Here is a 13208-nt window from a genome sequence, read left to right as displayed (position 1 = left end):
AAAACTATGCTGCTGGTCCTAGCAAAGTAGCACATGTCAGTATATATAGACATAGTGCTTGCTATTTAATTAAGGGTTTCAGTTCGTGTGTTTGTACTCTTTGCAGACTGGGGATTGCTAATTAGATGTTTGCAGGTATGGGACTGTTAGACCATTTCTGTCTGTTTTTTTATATGGATGTTTTTGATACCATTTCTCGGTGTGTTAAATACCTAGGAGCTGTGTGGATAGGATGTATAGAATTAATTTTTTAGGGAAACTGTTTTTGCAATGGGTCATTTTATATTCCTAATAATTTTCACCCCCCCACCACACCTCCATAATAATTTGTCCACGACAGAGTAGCCAGATCAAGCTGAATTGAAAAAAATGTAACAGGTATATGAGCAGTAAGTCCCTAGCATTTTTAACTATCATTTTTCATTATTAGTTTCAATAACTTATGCTCGCCTTTATTCATTGGGGTCCAAATGATCCGCGATTTGAACTGGTTCCCACACCCATTGACATGCTATCTATACTTTTTGGGTAATTCCTCACTTTTAGCATATATCCCCAGGTTTACTTTACACTGCACTTCACAGCTCTATGGAATTCATTTTTTTTTTTTTCCAAGACAGGGTTTCTCTGTAGCTTTGGAGCCTGTCCTAGAACTAGCTCTTATAGACCAGGCTGGCCTTTGAACTCACAGAGATCCGCCTGCCTCTGCCTCCCAAGTGCTGGGATTGCTGCCTTTGAAATTCATTTTCTTGGGGATTTAAAATTACCTGCTCAATATACCTGTTAAATTTTTTTTTATTCAGCTTGATCTGTCTTACTCTGTCAGTAAACAAATTTATTATGAGTGTGGTGGGGGAGAAAATTATTAGGAATATTAAAATTGACCCATTGCAAAAACAGTTTTCCTAAAAGTTAACGCTCTACATGCTATCCACACACTCCTTTATTAAAACCCCAGTATCTCATATCTCAACATAGGATAGTTTTACTGGTTACCCCCCACCCCCCACTTTTTTGGAAAACAGGGTTCTCCCTATGTAGACCTGGGAAACTTACTACATAGATCCAGACTGGCCTTGAACTCAAAGATTTGCCTTCCCTAGATCTGGTATCAAAGGCACTCACAGGTCAACCAAAACCTTCATACTTTCTTTTGTTTATATACCTTTTGTCCTTTCTTTTTCGAATTTTTAGTCAAACGTTTTCTCCCATGGTTGTTTTGTAGTTTAATATGGGTTTATATGCAAATCTTGCTTTCATAAAAAATTATGAAACTTTTTAGCATGGAGTTTAAAAAAATCTGATTAACCCCAGAACTAAGCGGCCGAGAAATAGATTTTATGAGTTCACGGCCCAACTTATTCTACAAAGTTTAAATCAGTCATAGTTACGTAGTAAGACCCTTTTTTTGTTGGGTGGTGTGTGACAAATGTACCAAGTTATTTATTTTTTTACTATTGGAGATCAAACTCAGGGTCTTGGGCATGGTGAGTATAATCACTGGACCAGCATTCCTTCCCTTATCTCTGTGAGCAACATCAGAAAAAATTCCCTAAATTGTAATTTAGAAAAATTCACCTCCATTTTCTCCTAGGTTGTACAGTTTCTCTGTATCTTTAAGTCTCTGAGTCATTTAGACTTCATTCTCATGAGTGATTAGAAAGATCTATCATGTTTTAAATGGTTACCTAACTGCTTTGTGTAACATCATTATGAAATCTACCTCTGATTTTGAAATAACACATGTAAGTACTAGGTTTCTATCATGTGCTTATATGTTCTGAACTTTACCCTATAGTCATTTGTCACTAATGACAGGGCCATGCTCTTGAAATTCAGCATGGGTTCTGTTCACTCCCTCAGAGTTAGCAGTTAATTCAACTCTGGGCAAATCCTGCCTTTTCAACATTTAAAAGTACTAGAATTGAGAAATAATTTTAATTTTATTTGTCAAAAATTATCACATACTAAACTAGATGTGAGATGACTATAAAGAACGGTATTAGCTGGCATGGTGGTCCACACCTTTAATCCCAACACTCGGGAGGCAGAGACAGGCAAATCTCTGAGTTCAATGCTAACCTGGTCTACATAGTAAAATCCAGGACAGTCAGAGCTACAGAGAAACCCTGTCTCAAAAAACAAACAAACAAACCTTTAAAAAATATCTGCATTGTTAGTGTCCTGGGGAAGGATGAGAAAACTTAGACTAGACCCTTTACCAGCTATTCAGAATTATATCACCAGTGAGGTGCCATTAGGTGCCATCCTGTGCCTCAAGGTGCAATATTTTGTAAACAGGTCATCATTATTATAGCAGTGTATAACTTAATGAAGAGAAATATCAGCTAAACCCCAAACTGAAAGAAAATCCTATAAAAAAAATGGAAGAACCTGTGTTCTGTTTTTTTTTTTTTCTTTTTTAAGATTTATTTGTTGTGTACACAGTGATCAGCCTCCCTTGTATGCCTGCCAGCCAGAAGAGGACACCAAATCTCATTACAGATGGTTGTGAGCCACCATGTGGTTGCTGGGAATTGAACTCAGGACCTCTGGAAGATCAGCCAGTGCTCTTAACCTCTTAGCCATCTCTCCAGCCCAAGAACCTGTGTTCTCAAAAATAAATAAACTTCCAAAGACATTATTAATTAAGTCAGTCAGAATATGGATAATGGATTAGCAATTAGTGCCCTAATGGCTAGGTTTGTTTCTGGAGGTGGTGATATAGTTGTTTGTTTTTGTTATTTGAGTTATTTTTTATTTAATTTTTTTTGCGTAACTCAAGTCAGCATGGAACTTGCTATGTGTGTAACCCATGCTGACTTCAAACTCAGCTCCTCCTGCCTCAGCTTCCCAAATGCTAGATTAGGCCTGACAGAAAAATACAACATTATTAATATATTATTAATATAAATTATTAATAAATTTCCTAAAGCTGAAAAATAAAGTGTAGGTATGAAAGAATGTTTTTATTCTTAGGGGTAGTGTATGTGATTTAAACTACATATTCAGAGAGAAAAACAAATAAATGGGGCAGAATGTTACTAGTAAATTTGAGCACACGGGCATTTGTTGTGCAGTTCTTCCAGTCTTCCTGAAAGTTTGACATTATTTCTTTCCAAAGAAGTGTAAAGGACTATACTGACAGATTATTTTCATCCATCTGTTTAACAAGAATGAGAATATATCCCCCTGTGATAGCATTCTAGATATTGTTGGAACAAAAACAGATCTGGTCAAATTTCTTTTGAAGGGACTATGTATAACACGATTGCATGTACTAATGCTTTCTGTCCAAGTTTCAGTCTTTTGCAACTGTGTTATATACTAGTGGTTTACTTTCCATAATATAAAACACATATAAGTTTATTGGAGCATACAAAATATCAAAAGCTAGATATTTTTACAAAGAAAGGAATGATATATTCTATGTAGATTATCATTTATGAAATTTTGTGTTTAAAAGAGAAAGGAGGGGCTGGAGCGATACCCCTATTGATAAAGAGCTTGCATTGCAAAAGAAGGCCTGAGTTTGGATCCCCACCTCTCTGTAAAAAGCCAAGCATGGTAATAGACGCCTGTAGCGCGAATTCCAATTGGTCTTAATAATAAAAACCTGGAGTCAGATCTCAGTGTAAATGCTGAAAGATCAGAGAAGTAAAGGCGACTTTTTACCTCTATGGAGACCTCAGACCTAAGGAGGTAAGATCCTGTCTCTTCCCGCCTTACATTCTTCTCTCTGCCTAGCCATATCACTTCCTGTCTCTACCTTTCTAGTGCTGGGATTAAAATGTGAGCCACCACTGCTTGCCTCTTTTTTAGACTGATTCAGTTTTGTGTAGTCAAGGGTGATCTTGAATTCACAGAGATCCCCTGCCTCTGTCTTGGGAGTATTAAGATTAAAGCTGTGCATCACCACTGTCTGGCCTCTGGCTAACTAGTGGCTAACTCCACACTCTTAATTTCAGGCAAGCTTTATTTGTTATAGCACAAACAAAATACCACCACAGACTCATGTAATCTCAGCACTAAGGAAGGTAAAAAACAACAGATTCCTAGGGCTCTCTGGACAGCCAGTTTACCTGAATCAGTTAGTGAGAGATAGCATGTCAACAAATAGGGTGGAGAGGGATTAAGGAGGACACCTCACAAATTAACCTTGTGATTCATGCATGTTCACATACATAAACAAAAATATATGGATATACCACATACATACATACCAAATAAAAGGCTTGAATAAGTTGATTTTTATCTCAGGACACCCTTCTCTCTTTGGAAGAAAAATGCATATAGACTGGGAAGAGAAGGGAAAGTCTTTAGGGGGGTAAAATTAAGGATTGGAAGTAAAAGTATAGATTCACAATTACCTTAAATGTGCGTGTGTATATACTTCTGTGTTTTTGTGTGTGTGTGTGTGTGTGTGTGTGTGTGTGTGTATAGATTCCTACTGAAAGACCCCCCAGTGTGGGGAGACTCTCACTTAAGTCTCGGGATAACACGACCCCCCCATAACTCACAAGAGACCGACCTTGCTGCAATCACACAAGGTTTAATCGACAAGACAGGAACCAGTGCACTGGGGCCAAGACTCATAACCCATAAAGGGGAAGAGTTCACTGGGAGAAGGGGTTTTTAAGGGAAGAAACCACAGCCCAGTAATCCAAAAGGTGTAGGGAGGGCATCATTGGAAAAATTCCAAAAATACCAGTGATGATCACAAGGGGGCAACTCCCTGTTTCTCAAGATTATAATCTAACTTTATCTTCAGCTAGTTCCTGAAACTGAACCAGCTATTCCTAGATTTCTGATTCTTCTCTTCCTGCTTAGATTTTTTGGCTCTATTTTTTTCCTGCTGGGGGGGGGGGGGGGGTCTGGATTTATCTAGGTCTTTCACTACTGGATTCCTGAAGGGGCTCAGAAGTGAAGGTGGTAGTGGTGTTTTGAAGAGACAGAGTCTAGGATTCATCCTTAAGAATGATAGTGACCATTTTTCCCTCCCAATGCTGGGATTACAGACATGTGACACAACACCCAGTTTATGCTTTCCTAAGGATCAAACCCAGGACTTCGGTCTTCCTAAGCAAGCACTCTACCAGCTAGGCTACAACTCCTATCCATTTTCTGGGTTTTTTTGAGGAGAGAATTTTTTTTGATTTTGTCTTTTCAAGACAGGGTTTCTTTGTGTAGCCCCGCTGTCCTGCAACTCAAACTCAGAGATCCACCTACCTCTGCAGGAATTAAAGTCAGTTTGTTCATGTGTGCTGCATATATAAATGCACCATGTATATCCTTGGTGCCTGTGGAGGTCAGAAGGCGGCACTGGATCCCCTACAGCTGGAGTTACAAATGGCTTGTGAACCACTTAGTGGGTTCTAAGAATCAAACCCAGATCCATCTTCAAGAGAAGCCAGTGCTCTTAACCACTGAGCCCTATCTCTAGCTGTTTTCACACAGAAGTTTGTTGTGTAGCCCGAAGTAGCCTCAAGCATTGGTCTTCCTCTGCCTTCTACGGGGTTGGTCTTAAAGGCATAAATGCTGGGATTACAGGCTTTGCAATCCGGCCAGTCTGTCTCATGGTTTTAACTTACATTTTACAATACCTAAAATATTAAGCTGCTTTTTATGTCTTTATTTGCCATCTGAGTAACTTTTGAAATGTCTGTTAAGTATTTTGCCTCATTTTTAAAATAGATTGTTTTAATCACTAAGTGATTTTGTTTTTTCCTTCATCATTTTGGGAGTGTGTTTGTTTTGTTCTGTGTATAGTTTGTTTTGTTTTGTTTTAGATAATGTTTCTTGTACTCTAAGCTGTCTGACCCAGAAATCATTTTGTTGAAGAGGATGACCTTGAATTCCTGCCACCTCTAACCTAAGTGCTGGGAGGGCCCATACTGTTCTGTTTTGATTTGTATTTTTTATTTGTTGCTTGATCTTTCAGTACTAGGTAGGGCCCTGTGCACAGTTCAGCTATATTATCAGACCTTTTTTTCTTTTAATTCTTTTATGTAAGGCAAGGTCTTGGTAAATTACCCAAGCTGTCTTCAGATTTGGAGTTCTCTGCCTTAGCCTTTCAAGTAGCTGGGATTACAGTTTATGTCACCAGCCATTAAGGAGATTGGGGGTGTTTTTGTTTTGTTTTTTGAGATAGGGTCTTATTTAGTTCAGGTTGGCCTCAAATTGGATTGTGGTCCAGGATGACCTTGGACTAACATCCTCTTGACTTCACCTCCAAACCCAGGGCTTGTGCGTGCTAGGTAAGCTCTCCACCGACTGAGCTCTCTGAGTTTCAATACTCGTTGGTGTTGTCATCTAAGTACAAATCCTTGTCGTGTACGCGATATACAAATACTTCCTCCCAGTCGCTGATTGCCTTACTCTTATTCTCTTAACTATTTTTAATATTATGTGGATGGGCAGCTTCCAACATGTAGTTGGATGTGGAATGTGGATAAAGGTATCTCATTTCATTGACTGCATGTCAATTTCTCGGTTAGTCTATTTATTGATCTCTCAGTCTGTGGTTGTGGCAAAAATCCCTGCTGTCTACATCACTGTAGCGTAATAATCAGGTTGTCAGTTTCTATCAGTATGGTAAGGTTATGATTAGACTGAATTAAATCTGTAAATCAGTTTTGAAATTATATAGGGACTTAGCCTGTAGTTCCAGCACTCAGAAGACTGAGGCAGAAAGATTGTCATGAGCTCCTGGTCTACCAGGTATGACTATGTCTCAAAAATCCAAAAGAAAAACAGTTGGCCTTTTAGTGATATTAATTCTAGTTCAAGAACATGATCCTCCTCTCCATTTAGATCTTTATTTTGTTAGTACTATTTTCTCATTTTCTTTTACCACATTTATTCTAAGTATTTCATAACTTTTGATAATATTGTAAGTTGTATTTTTGCATTTCAATTTCCAGTTTTCTACCAATCTTTTCATGTAGTATATATTAGGCTGGAGTTACATGCCCTTTTAGAGTACAGAAATGGTATTTCATCCATCTGTTTTACTTTGTTTTCTGAATGTGTTGTTAATTGGATTTTGGATACTCTGTCTTGAACTCTTTTGAGAGGAAGAGCGTGGGATACATGCATGCCTCTGACTGTGTAGAAATCAGAGAACAGTGCACAGGAGTTGTTCTCCTTCCACTGCTCAGTCTGAGAATCTATTTCAGGTGCCATGCTTCGTGACCTTAACATGGTAGGCTGTCACTGGCCCTGACTGAACTCATTGTTGTCCACGCTGGGTTAAGAGGCAATGTTCTTGCAGAGGACCAGTTTCAATTAACTCGCACCCTTATAGCTGCCTGTAAATCCAGTTTCAGGGGATTCAACAACCTCTTCTGACCTGCATTCTGTTTCTACTGATAGTCGGGTGGTTGCATGTCTGATAATTGATTACTTGGTAATATTTGACAAATCTGAAAATTACAACTGCCTGAATATAGATCGCTGTCACCTGATAAAACTTAAAGTAGTTTCAGCTTTGGAAGTACTGGTAGACTGCAGCCACTTCTTGCCATAGGGGTCTTCATACAATAGAAATAAAGTAATTGCTCAGACTTACTCAACAGGATAGGCCTATCTGTAGTTATTTTTTAAAAAGAAAAGGAATTCTGTGGGTAGAGATATGGCTTAGTGGTTAAGAACACTTACTGCTTTTCCATGTTTAATTCCTATCATCCAGCCATCTATAACTCCAGCTACAGGGAATCCAGTGCCCTCTTCTGTACTCTGCAGGTACTTGGCATAAATGTGCAAAACACCCATATATGCATAACAATAATGAAATAATACCGTATATACAAAATAAAAATAACTTTTGAAAAAACTGGACATGGTGGCGCCATTAATCCCAGCCCTCAGGAAGCAGAAACAGGCGAGTCTGTGAATTTGTGGCCGCCTAGTCAACAGACTACAGAGTGAGTTCCAGGACAGGCTTCAGAGCTACAGAGAACACTGTCTTGTCACAACCAAAAACAAAACTTCTGTCCACTCAGAACATGCATAGAAAAGACTTCCTTTATAGGTCCTCTTTGCATGAAGTCAAGATTCTTTTTCCCATTAGCCCTTTCATTGAAGATGCAGCTGCCGTAATAAAGCTGGTAAATTACGTAAAGTAAATCTGTTACATTTACATGTAAATTCACCAGTAGACTATCTTAATGAAAGAAAATATTCTTGGAAAATAGCTTTTTCCTAAGAATACAACTTCCCAAGAAGTGTGGCATAAATAATATGAAGTTGGGGCTAACAGAGAATGTCAACAATTAAGAACACCTGCTACACTTGGAAAAAAAACCAAGTTCAGGTCACAACCACCCTGCAGTTCAACTCCAGTGGGTATGAGCTCTTCTGTCCTCCATGGGCACTACCCTCACACAATATACTTAATAACTAAAAATAATAATAAAAAACATTTTTAACATTTGCAAATATGTCAAATACTTATATGGTATTTGGCATAGCCAGATTTCTCAGCCTAGGTTTGTCCAGGGAATTATTCTCCCACATGTTTATAAATCTTTTCTGTGTGGAGTAGAACCTTAGAAAAGGTCAGAAAGCATTCCTCTAGAACCTGAGCCTTCAGAATAAATTAGATGTTTCCTTCATACTGTATATCCTCTTTAATTTATGATTATAATGTCTGTAATCATATTAAAGGCTCTAAACACCTTGAAAGCCACCAAAAAATTCCTAAATGATCGTGCTACTTATGTAACAGATGCTAACCTTGAACTTGTGATTCTCCTGCCTCAGCCCTCAGTGTTGGAATAACAACAGATGGTTAGCTGGTTAGCTTTATTGTCAACTTGGCAAGCCTAGAATCACCTTGGGAAAAGGAACCTCAGTTGAAGAATTGCTCAAGTCAGACTGACCTGTTGTAAGTCTGTGGAACACTTACTGTTATAGGAGGACCCAGCCCACTGCGGGGGTACAGGGGGGGTACATCCCTAGGCAGGTAGGTGTACATGACCTCTGTAAGAAAGCTAGTGGATCAAACCAGAGGACCATACAGTAAGGAGTGTTCCTCCATTGCCTCTGCTTCAATTCTAACTTTGAGTTCCTACCCTCACTTATGTCAGTGATGGATGGGCTCAAATGTAAGCAAGGTAAACCTTTCCTCTCCAAGTTGATTTTAGTCATAGTATTTATCATGGCAACAAAAGGCAAATTAGAAGGCATATCTGGCATTAACTCTTTTAAAAATATTAATGGGATTATTAAAACTTCCATTTGGAATCTTGTAACTTCAAGATAGTAATTTCTCAAAGTAGGGTTAGAATAAACAATTGAGTTGACACGTATTACTTGCTAAATGAACTGGATGTGTAGTAGGCATATATGAAAGTTTTGGGGGTCTTTGGGAGAAGTTTTTTGTTTTGGGGACTTGGGTAGTTTTTTTGTTTAGGGGGATTTTTTTTTGTTGTTTCATTTTGTTTTTGTCTTTTTTTGTTGTTGTTTGAGACAAGGTCCCTCTGTATAGCCCTATCTGTCCTGAAGCTCAGGTTGGCCCGAAAATCACAGATCTGCTAGTGCTGGGCTTATTATTGGTCTGTGTGTGTGTGTGTGTGTACACATAACACCAGTGCACACATGCCATGGCACTTGTGGAGATCACAGAACAATTTTCCAGCAGTTGATTCTCTCCTTCCACTCTGGTTGTCCATGGACTGAAGTCAGGTTATTAGGCTTGTGCTACAAGCACTGAGCTATCTCACTGCCCCTCCATGATGTCTTCATGGATATTTCTGCATGAATTTATTTGAGATTCCCAGTCTAGTATAGCTGAGATTAACATTGTAAATCATATACTGGCATAAATCATTCATACACGGTCTTCTCTTGGCCCTGTGAGGAAAAGAATCCTGACCTGAGTTAGCCTAAAAGGACTACTATGATCTCACTGCAAATCCTCCTGTACATTGTCTCCATTCCTCTCATGATAGGCATAGCTGCACTATTAATGTATCTAGGTTATTATAGCACCAAATCCTTTATCTTCTGGTTTGGTTTTAGTTTATCTCCAGAAGAACGTACTATGCAGCACTTCACTGAGGATGGTATCAGCTCCATCTTATTCTGTTGTCCATAACTGCTCCATTTCTCAGTCTGTGACACCATTTATGAGAACCATGTCTGCTGTATACAGTTACAGTGAGGTACACGTGTGTTTGATGAGTAGTTGCTGGTAACTAAGAAAAAACCTGAGTTCTCAAGTAATATTGGCAGGTTGGTCAGAATTCTGTGTTCATAGTACCACACTATCAAATAAAGATTAGCCTATTCCCTACCAGTCTGATTTCTCCTTTAAATATTCCAATAGTATCAAATTTTAACTCTTTGAAGATAGATTTGATTCATAAAACTATCCAAAAGTTGCTCAGAACAACAGACGAGTGCTATAAAGGAATTAGGAGTTGCTTTTATTGGTGCATGCAAAATTTTCCAAGGGAAGCGCCTAAGTCAGTATTTTTGAGGTTACATTATATGATCTGAGAAACCAAATTGGGCACCAAAGACACACCTGTGTAATCTCAGCCACTCGGGCTGTTGGGAGGATTGAGGCCAGCCTTACAAACAAACTTTGTCTCAAAATAATGTAGTGATGAGGCAAGTAGGCCTGCTTTTTGTCCCACCCGACTCCCACACTGCTAGCTTAGCCCCAGAAATAATAGCACAGAAGAAACTGTATTCATTTTAAACACCGCCTGGCCCATTATCTCTAGCCTCTTACTGGCTAACTCTCACATCTTGATTAACCCATTTCTGTTAATCTTTGTTTACCACGATGTTGTGGCTTACTGGGAAGATTCTAACCTACGTCCATCTCGGGTCAGAGAGCCATGGCATCTGCCACATTGCCTTCTACCCAGCATCCTGTTCTGTCTACTCCGCCTACCTAATTTTCTGCCCTATCAAAAAGCCAAGGCAGTTTCTTTATTTAACCAATGAAATCAACACAAAAAAGAAGACCCTCCTACATCAAAATAAGAAACAGGGCTGGAAACATGACTCAGTGGTTGACACTCTTCCAGAGGACACAGGTTCAGGTCCCATCACCTACATGGCAACTCATAAGTGTCCATATAACTCAGTTTGAGGGGATCTAACAATCAGGCACACAATTGGTACACAGACATACATGCAGACAAAAACACGCACATTTTTTTTTTTAAGAAATTTAGGGAAAAAAAGGCAAATTAAGAAATAATGTTTGTAACTCTTTTGTTGTTTTGTTTTTCAAGACAGAATTTCTCTGTGTAACAGCCGTAACTGTCCTGGAACTCAGAGATTCACCTGCCTCTGCGTCCCTGCTCCACAACCACCCAACTGTATCTCTTTTTTAAAAAAAAAGAAAAAGAAAGAAAGAAAGAAAAAAAGAATGGATCTGGTGTGATTTTTTTTTTTTTTGAGGGAAAGCAGAACATGCCTCGTTAAATACACAAGTCATTACATCAGTCTCAGTTTCTCTGATTATTATTAAATTTGCAAACTAGTTTGTGTCTCATAGTAGAGAAGTTCATTTTGCCACAGTGTTTAATATTTCATTAAAAGATAATATTGTCTGCTAGGCCTGTACCTATAATCTCAGCAGCTTGAGAGGCTGAAGTTGGAGAATCACTTGAGTTTGAGGCCAACCTGAGCTGTTAAAAAACCCTATACCAATGAGCAAACAAAAATTTCTGTTCTCGGTTCTAGATTTCATTTGTCAAATCTCACTTAACTTGTGTTAAGGGCTTGTAAAGAGCTATATGTGAGCACTTTGTCATATGTCTCTGGTTTCTTTACAAAGACAGAACATTCTTCACAATCCAAAAGAAAAAGAAGACTTGTTCGGGATGTTTGACGGCTATGATAGCTGCAGTGAGGACACAAGTAGCAGCTCCAGCTCTGAAGAGAGTGAAGAAGAAGTTGCTCCTTTACCTTCCAATCTCCCAATTATCAAAAATAATGGACAAGTCTACACATACCCAGATGGTAAATCTGGCATGGGTGAGTGTCTACACATCTACCTGCTGTGTGACTTTGTGTTTGAGGGTGTTTCATTTCATGTTTGGTTTTTTTGTTTGTTTGTTTGTTTTAGGTTGGTTTAGTTATTTTATTTTTAGATAGTGTCTTGCTATGTAAGGCAGACTAGTGGAGAACTCACTATCATCCTGTCTTTGTCTCCAAGAGTGCTGGGATTATAAACAGTGGCACCATGCCTGGCCTCTCCTTCAGGATTATTTGAAGATATGAGTTCCAGATAAAATCGCTGAGTTTATCTCTGCCATCCTCCGTTCTTGTGGGAAGCAAATAGAAAAAAAAAATCAAAAGCGGTTTATTATAAGACATAAATTCAGTTAATGACTATCCCTATAGAGCTGAAAGTGAGAAGGATCATAGTGTTTTTAGAAACACTGAGATAGGATAGGGCTTCTCTGTGACGGTTCATCAAGATTGGGGGGAGCAGCAGGGTAGTTGAGGGTTGGTTGGTTAATTTTCAGAACAGGTTTCACTGTGAATCAGAGGCTGGCCTGGAACTTGAGATACTACACTTGCCTCACCATGCCCAGTTCATAAGTTACCACCTCCAGTAATAAGGTATAGCCTGATCTACAGAAAGAGTTCCAAGACAACCCAGTCTCAAAAAGAAAAGAAAAAAAATCACCTCCAAAAAATGGCTGGTTACACTGTGGTGGGGCCAAAAGATAGTTCAGCCTTGCTGTCTTCTTCAGGACACTGTGGTTAAGTCATGGCTTTTTCTGAAATAATACTGAATTTCAGTTCATAGATATTTAGCATTTTTTCTTTTTCTTTTTTTTAATTGAGAGGTGGGGATACAAAGATAGAGGTGCACGTGTTGGTACACATGCCATAGTGCATTAGGAGAGGTCAGAAAGACAACTTTCTGTAGTGGGTTCTCTTCCACCGTTCAGGTTGCCACACTTGCTTGACTAGTGCCTTTACCTACAGAGCCAGCTCACTTTTGCTGTTGCCTTTGTTTGTTTGGGTCTTATTTTTGTTTTTCGATAAAGGGTTTCACGGTGTAATCCTGGAACTCACTCTGTAGACCAGGCTGGCCTTGAACTCAGAGATCCACCTGCCTCTGCCTGTCAAGTGCTAGGATTAAAGGCATCACCACTGCCTGGCTGTTTGTTGTTTTATGGCATATGTAAACCAACCTAAGCCAATCTTGGGTCTTTGAATCTCCCTTGGAA

At 39.0% G+C, this 13208-nt stretch overlaps 1 protein-coding gene across 8 annotated transcripts in view; it reads left to right on the top strand.

The window, feature by feature from the left end:
• Mbtd1 (mbt domain containing 1) overlaps positions 1-13208 on the top strand; it is a 68410-nt gene that overhangs the window by 11763 nt on the left and 43439 nt on the right. For 7 of the 8 annotated variants that reach the window (XM_038329167.2, XM_038329169.2, XM_038329166.2 and 4 more), the window contains one exon: positions 11801-12000. In XM_038329167.2, the coding sequence (XP_038185095.1) occupies positions 11801-12000 (200 nt within the window). The remainder of the gene's footprint in view (positions 1-11800; positions 12001-13208) is intronic. The other variant, XM_038329172.1, reaches the window with a different exon arrangement.

Source organism: Arvicola amphibius, chromosome 4 (assembly GCF_903992535.2).
Source record: "Arvicola amphibius chromosome 4, mArvAmp1.2, whole genome shotgun sequence".
NCBI lineage: Eukaryota > Metazoa > Chordata > Mammalia > Rodentia > Cricetidae > Arvicola > Arvicola amphibius.
Note: the sequence above shows the minus strand (reverse complement) of the source record. Positions and strands in the feature narration are given on the sequence as shown.